The sequence below is a fragment of the Helianthus annuus genome, chromosome 16, assembly GCF_002127325.2.
Source record: "Helianthus annuus cultivar XRQ/B chromosome 16, HanXRQr2.0-SUNRISE, whole genome shotgun sequence".
Classification (NCBI taxonomy): Eukaryota; Viridiplantae; Streptophyta; class Magnoliopsida; order Asterales; family Asteraceae; genus Helianthus; species Helianthus annuus.
The window spans coordinates 17990585-17996983 of NC_035448.2; the positions used below are offsets into that span (position 1 = coordinate 17990585).

General features: G+C 37.5%; 1 protein-coding gene across 1 annotated transcript; it reads right to left on the minus strand.

Moving 5' to 3' along the window:
* Positions 1-692: 692 nt before the first annotated feature.
* On the minus strand, positions 693-4302 carry LOC110916129 (uncharacterized protein At5g50100, chloroplastic). The gene is made up of 8 exons (XM_022160886.2): positions 3898-4302; positions 2067-2215; positions 1852-1959; positions 1675-1731; positions 1455-1520; positions 1186-1246; positions 1062-1105; positions 693-965 (listed from the first exon to the last, which is right to left on the minus strand). The coding sequence occupies exons 1-8, from the start codon at positions 4037-4039 to the stop codon at positions 927-929; spliced, it is 666 nt and encodes a 221-aa protein (XP_022016578.1). The 5' UTR covers positions 4040-4302; the 3' UTR covers positions 693-926.
* Between the last annotated feature and the right edge of the window lie 2097 nt (positions 4303-6399).

Below are 6399 nucleotides of genomic sequence, written 5' to 3' on the forward strand. Positions count from 1 at the left end.
GTACATTGCCGTTAACCAGCTAACCGAACAACAGAAGGTGAGCCTGCCTATATGCCTCCAACACATACGCGTGCAGAAGGTGAGCCTGCCTATATGCCTCCAACACATACGCGCGCGCGCACACGTTCTCTCCTTAGGCTCATTCTAATTGATTCTATTAACAGTTCGAAACTCAAGATTTGGTGAAGTTTGCGTCTGAACACTTCCATATGCTCCTTCCTTTTGACCATGAGACTTACCTTGAAGAACATCTTCAGTCAATCAGAAACTAAGTAACCACTCAATCAGAACGGGGAAACAGAAGGTACCGTTTGATACAAATGATAATCAGGAATATGTTCCGTTTCATCCAGCCACAAACAGGCTTAACTTCGGGGCTGCTACAGAGTCGGGTACCTCTTCTCAGGCTGTCGAGTCTCTCCTCGATACACATGAGCTTATGAGTATAATCGACACTGACAGTCCCGATTTGGAAGGATCCCGGCTGGATTCCTTTTAAACGGAATTTGGGACATCGTAGATGACAGCCCCAACGTTTCGTTTTGTGCTATTGCCCGTGCAAGATGGACAAAAGTGTCGAAATTGCTAAGGCGTAACTCCGTGAGAGAAAGGATTAGTCAATCACAAGGGATTCAACCGCTTAAAAAGCGGAGGTATTGTTGATACAACATGAGTTACTCTTGCCATGTAAATACGATCTTAAAATCCCATATTTTTTATTAAAAATACGAACTCAATTCATAAGGACATAACGATTTATGTATGTGTGTGTGTGTGTGTGTGTGTGTATATATATTCAGCTATTCTGAATCAAGTTTGTATACGACTCTTATCGTTAATATAAAACAAGTGATTGTTTCTTTACAACATCTAACTTACTGACATGAATCATAAACTGTGGACGAATGAAGGAAGAACTTCGAGTATTACATCCTGCAACTCTTGTTATCATCGCATATTTCAGCCTGCCATTTTTTTAAGAACCAGTATCAGTATTAACATCTTATAATAATATAATTAAAAGTTTATATAAATTAAGTATGCAAAAAGAATTAGCAGACCTTTTTCTTTCTAGTCTCCAAAACTTCTTCTAAAGGTGGCCGACCTAAAAATAATAACGTTAATCAGCGTTACCACTGTGTAGAAGAGAAATAAACGACATGTGTATGGCTTAAGTCGACAAACCTGTGACTTGGAGACGGTATTTAGCCCATACACCATAAACAGCATCGGCTATTGTTGCAACCTGTCGATAACAAGTTTTTTTCTAATGCATTAAACCTCATTTTATCGAATCTTTTAGTAATTATTGAAATAATACAACTTTGTAATCATATTTGACACAATAATTGTTCACAACAAATCAAAATTTTGGACAACGTTTTTCAGTACCAAAACTACCCGATCTGATCAAAAACCATTACACAATAAACTTGTAAAGTGAGACTACTTACAGGCTCGTATTTTGTAACTGCGTATATCCAACCCATACCAACCGCCTCATATAACTTTCGGAACGCCTGCACAAGTTCTCAAAAGCTCAAAATGCCAATTCTTGGCAGAAAAAAAAAAGACGTTTGTAAACAAAAGAACAGACAATATGAAGGCTTGAAAAAACATACATATATCGATATATACATAATAGCATCATGAGATAATATAAAGGGAGCATACCTCAACATTAGTGACTATAGTTCCATCGGACATGATTGCATGAATTTTTCCCATAGCCTAAGAATGTCGAAATATGTTCAAGTTAGATCCAAAGTGCCTAATAAAAAGACGAATATCACAAAATAGTGAAACACCATAACAATAAATCGAGTTTTTTTTTTTTTTTTTATAACATACAGTTTCATAGTCAAGGCCTTGATTATCCTCGGGTGAATAATCATCTGAACTTATATCAACAAAGTTGATAGCATTGTAGTCCTTATTCCTTTCCTTTAGCATATTCACCTACCAAAAAAAAAAAAAAAATTATGTTATCGGCAACATTCCACAAGAACTAGTCATCATGCAAGAATTCACAAATGATGGATAGTATACGATGGTTTTATATATACCTCACGCATGCAAAGTGGACAATCACCGTCGTAAAGCATTTTAACCTTCCAATTCGGGGAAGATTGTGGTTGCTCAGTACTATCTTTTTTCATAGGAGTTATAGGGGTGGTTGTTGTCTCTTGCATTGCTCGAATAGAAAATCGGAATCCTGTTACCATTGACAATTGTAAATAACTTGTGTATAATATATATATAGCTCCCCACATATTGAAAAGCTATGTTAATCTAACCATGCCTCTCATTTCACCCCAAAGGGTCTTAGTTGCTAGTTGCTACCCAAGGGATACAATGTTTTAGTTTAGTTTTTGACAGTTTCAACTCTACATATATTATGCTAAAAAATTCATTGAATATTCACTAGAAATCGACTTAAACTGACTAAACAGAAGTTTAAACCATTTTCTTATTAAATATACAGGAAAACATGAATATTATTTGGTTAATCATAAGCTAATAGTATCTTTATGATTTGAAGTTTCATCATTCATGAGATAGGAATTAGGAAATTATTATTAGAATTACCAATAACTACACTGGATTTCAGGGCCGGCCCAGAGCAAGGGAGGGTGGGCGAACGCTCTGGGCCCAAATTGAAATAGGGCCCGAAAAAATTTGTAACCTTTTTATATATATATTTTAAAACATGTCTGTATGTTTAAAAAAAACTTAAAGGGCCTGGATTTATGAACCAAAAACGTTAAAGCTCAACTGTTTTTGTCAATCAAATTCAGAAGCCCAACTGTTTTAGAGTGTAATGGATTAATGACTTGGCCCAAATCAATAAGCAAACATATTGGATTAATGAATAGGACCCAATTTTTTTATCTCGCACAGAACCAAATATTTTTTTTTATGATTTTCGGAGACGGCCCTGCTGAATTTTAAGGGCCCGGGTTGATTAAAACAGATTCACCAAAACACGAGATCCAACGAACGACTCTAACAGGAATCCTTAACATCTCCGAAAACAAGAAACCTAAATCATTCAAATAGGAAACTAATACGACCACATAAATAAAAACTCCTTAACTAAATAAACCCAACTAAAAAGACTTTTATACACCTAACCCATTTGGTTATCTGAACAAAACGATTATGGGGTTGTTTGGCAACATCTGAATGGTTAAGTGCTGAACCAGTAAGAGGTTTGAATCATTAACAGTCTGTATAATGCTTACCTGTTCAGAGGCAAATGTCTGACCAATTCAGATTAGAGGTCTTAACCATTCGGACTCTGTATAATGCTTAACCATTCATTCAGAGGCAAATGTCTGAACCATTCAGACATCTGCTCATGAAACAAACAGTTGGACCATTAAGTGTTGAACCAGTAATTAAGAGGTAAACAAACAGCCCCTAATTCCTAACAAAATTCCTAACAATTATGATTTACAATTAAAATTCTGATTTGCAATGATCTCTAGATCAAGTGGTGGAGGGCTTGCATTTCTCTTGCGAGACGCGGGTTCGACTCCCACTTGGTGCAGAGTGAGGCACTGGTGGGCAATGATAGGAGACCCAGGAAACCCGAGTTGGAACCTTGAGCCAAACGGGTTTTACCGGTAATTTCACTGTCGTGCCTACGGGCGGGTGGGTTACCGGGTTTTCCCCGGAATTGGTGGTAGACTCGGGTTACTCGGAGTACTCCGTTTGTCCAGTGGGTGTCCGAGAGTGCTTGGGATTGAGTTGGTTGGCCGTTCAAAAAAAAAAATCTGAATTCAATTCCACAAGGCCAGTAAATTGTCATTTATAATTGTATGATCATAAACTAAGATTAAAAAAATACATAAACATAACGAAGACTGATTGATTACTGGTTAATTTATTTACCTGATGGAGAATTAGAAAGAGGATAAGCGATGGATCGATGACGATGATTTGAAGCAGAAATTACAAATGGGTTGAAGCACAAATTCGCAGGTGTTTTCAGTTGTCGTCTTGCCATTGAACCTGCAACTGCTCTTAACGCCATCGAATTGTTCGAATTTCTTTTTCGAAAATCAGTTATTTTGAACTCGTTTTAATATAATGAAAGGTAGCGGTGGTGGTTGCTCGCTACGTGGCGCCACCTTGTTCAGTGAATTATTCACTAGTTTTACATCATTGGGGAAGAATATTTTTTTTTCCAAAAGTATTGATGAAAAATACTTTAATTGTCAATTCAGTAATCAGTTTTTTTTTCTTTTAATATTTAACAGTTTATTAAAATAAATTAGCATAAAAAGTGAGACATATTTAATAATGTATAATAAGTATGATTATAAGGACAATTATGAGTTGTTTGAGTTTAAAAAACAAACAATATTTAACACCTTGTTTCACTCCCAATTAATGGTGCAAACGAGTCGAGCTACTCGCGAGCTACTCGAGCTCGGTTCGAAAAAAAAGCTCGAATGAGCCGAGCTTAAACGAGCTCGAGCTCGAGCCCGAGCCTAAAAAACAAGCACGTTTAGTAAACGATCCCGAGCCCGAGCTTCGCTTATTGAGCTCGAGCCAGCTCGCGAGCCTAAAGGAGCTTTCTGTTGATATATTTTTTTATTAATATATTAAACATATATTTATAAAATAATAATTACCATTTATATAAATATAAAAAAATAACTTAATTATATGTATAATAATAATTATAATTAATATAAATTAATTAATAAATACTAAACGAGTCGAGCCCGAGCCGAGCTCGAGCTTGAAAAATTACCTTCGAGCCGAGCTCGAGCTTTAGAAATAAAGCTCGAATCAACCCAAGCTCGTGCTCGAGCTTTCATATGTTAAACGAGCTCGAGCTCGAGCCTGGTCGAGCTCAGCTCGGCTCGTTTGCACCCCTACTCCCAATCAAAGATCCACGCATATATCCAGCCATTTTTTTAATTCTCTTTTATTTGTTTCCTTCGTTTGGTCTATTGTTTTGCCTATTTGAGGCCTATTCTTCTTTGTATTTTATCATCAGAAAAAAGGCATATGCCAAATGAATAAAACTCTGATTACCAATTTTTATATGGTATCAGAGTAGGTTCCTGAACCCTAAAAAAATATATACTTCGGCTTCTTCTTCGCCTCCCATTCAATTGACTCCTGCTCACCACCATGGCCGGTGATGACCAGGGTCGAACTAAATCCAATTCCGTTGCCGACAACCTAAATCAATCGAGTCCAATCCTGGGATTAAACCGTGAGAAGTACGAACAGTTTATCAACTCGTTCACTAATGACGAGATAATCCAGTGGATGGCAAACATGGGGGCTAGATTAGGCGATGATGGCAACTGGATCGTTGATTCAGGGTGTACCGAACACATAACCTACCTTCTTAATTTGTTTCATGGCAACTTAAAAACAACACACGAACTACCGGTAAGAATTCCAAATTGAGACTCTATACCTGTTAAAGGGAAAGGGTCGTCCACCTTACCAAATGGGACTGAAATCCGAGATGTCCTATACGTTCCAGATTTTACTTGCAACCTATTGTCGGTTAGTCGGCTGACTCGAGACCTTCATTGCACTGTAACTTTCTTTCCGGACTTCTTCGTAATGGAAGACTTGAATTCGAAGAAACTGATTAGAACGGGTAAACGTCAACATGGCTTATACCGGATGAAGATGGTCGAACGAGAAAGGAAGGCTATGTTGGGGTCAGTGGAGGTATGGCATAAAAGACTTGGTCATGCTTCTAGCGGTAAACTTTCTCATTTTGATTTTGTCAAGAATGTGTCTTTTAAAACCATTGATTGCGATTCGTGTGCTAAAGCCAAGCACACCCGATTACTTTTTCCCATAAGTTCTATCAAAACCAAAGAATGTTTCGAATTGTTGCATTTTGATATTTGGGGAAAGTATAGAACTCCTTCGCTTTCAAGAGCAAACTATTTTTTAACGATCGTGGATGACTATAGTCGATCTGTTTGGGTTTTCCTTCTAAAACACAAATTTGACGCGGGTGACCATCTGATATTTTTCCACAAAATGGTCAAAACGCAATTTGGAAAATCAATTAAAAGGATTCGTTGTGATAACGGGGGGTGGGGGAGTTTATTTCAAACCGAATGCACAACTTTTATGCTCAAGAGGGCATAATTCTTGAGACCACTTGCCCACACACACCACAACAGAATGGTGTTGTAGAATGTAAGCACAGACATTTGCTCGAGACTGCACGAGCACTTAGATTTGAGGCAAATTTGCCAAAGAAGTTTTGGGCCGAGTGTGTCATGACAGCGCCCTACATAATCAATCGTCTCCCATCAAACACCATTAACAACAAAACCCTATTTCAAGTTTTACATGAAGAAGAACCTGATTATGAACATATGAAGATTTTTGGTTGCCTCGCTT

Bases quoted from the DNA above. Each gene is read 5' to 3' on its own strand.
- LOC110916129 (XM_022160886.2), bottom strand. From the start codon at position 4,039: ATGGCGTTAAGAGCAGTTGCAGGTTCAATGGCAAGACGACAACTGAAA. The intron at 1,732-1,851 runs GTATGTTATAAA...CGACATTCTTAG, and splicing joins AAGGCCTTGACTATGAAACT to GCTATGGGAAAAATTCATGC. The intron at 966-1,061 runs GTCTGCTAATTC...AAAAAATGGCAG, and splicing joins TGGAGACTAGAAAGAAAAAG to GCTGAAATATGCGATGATAA.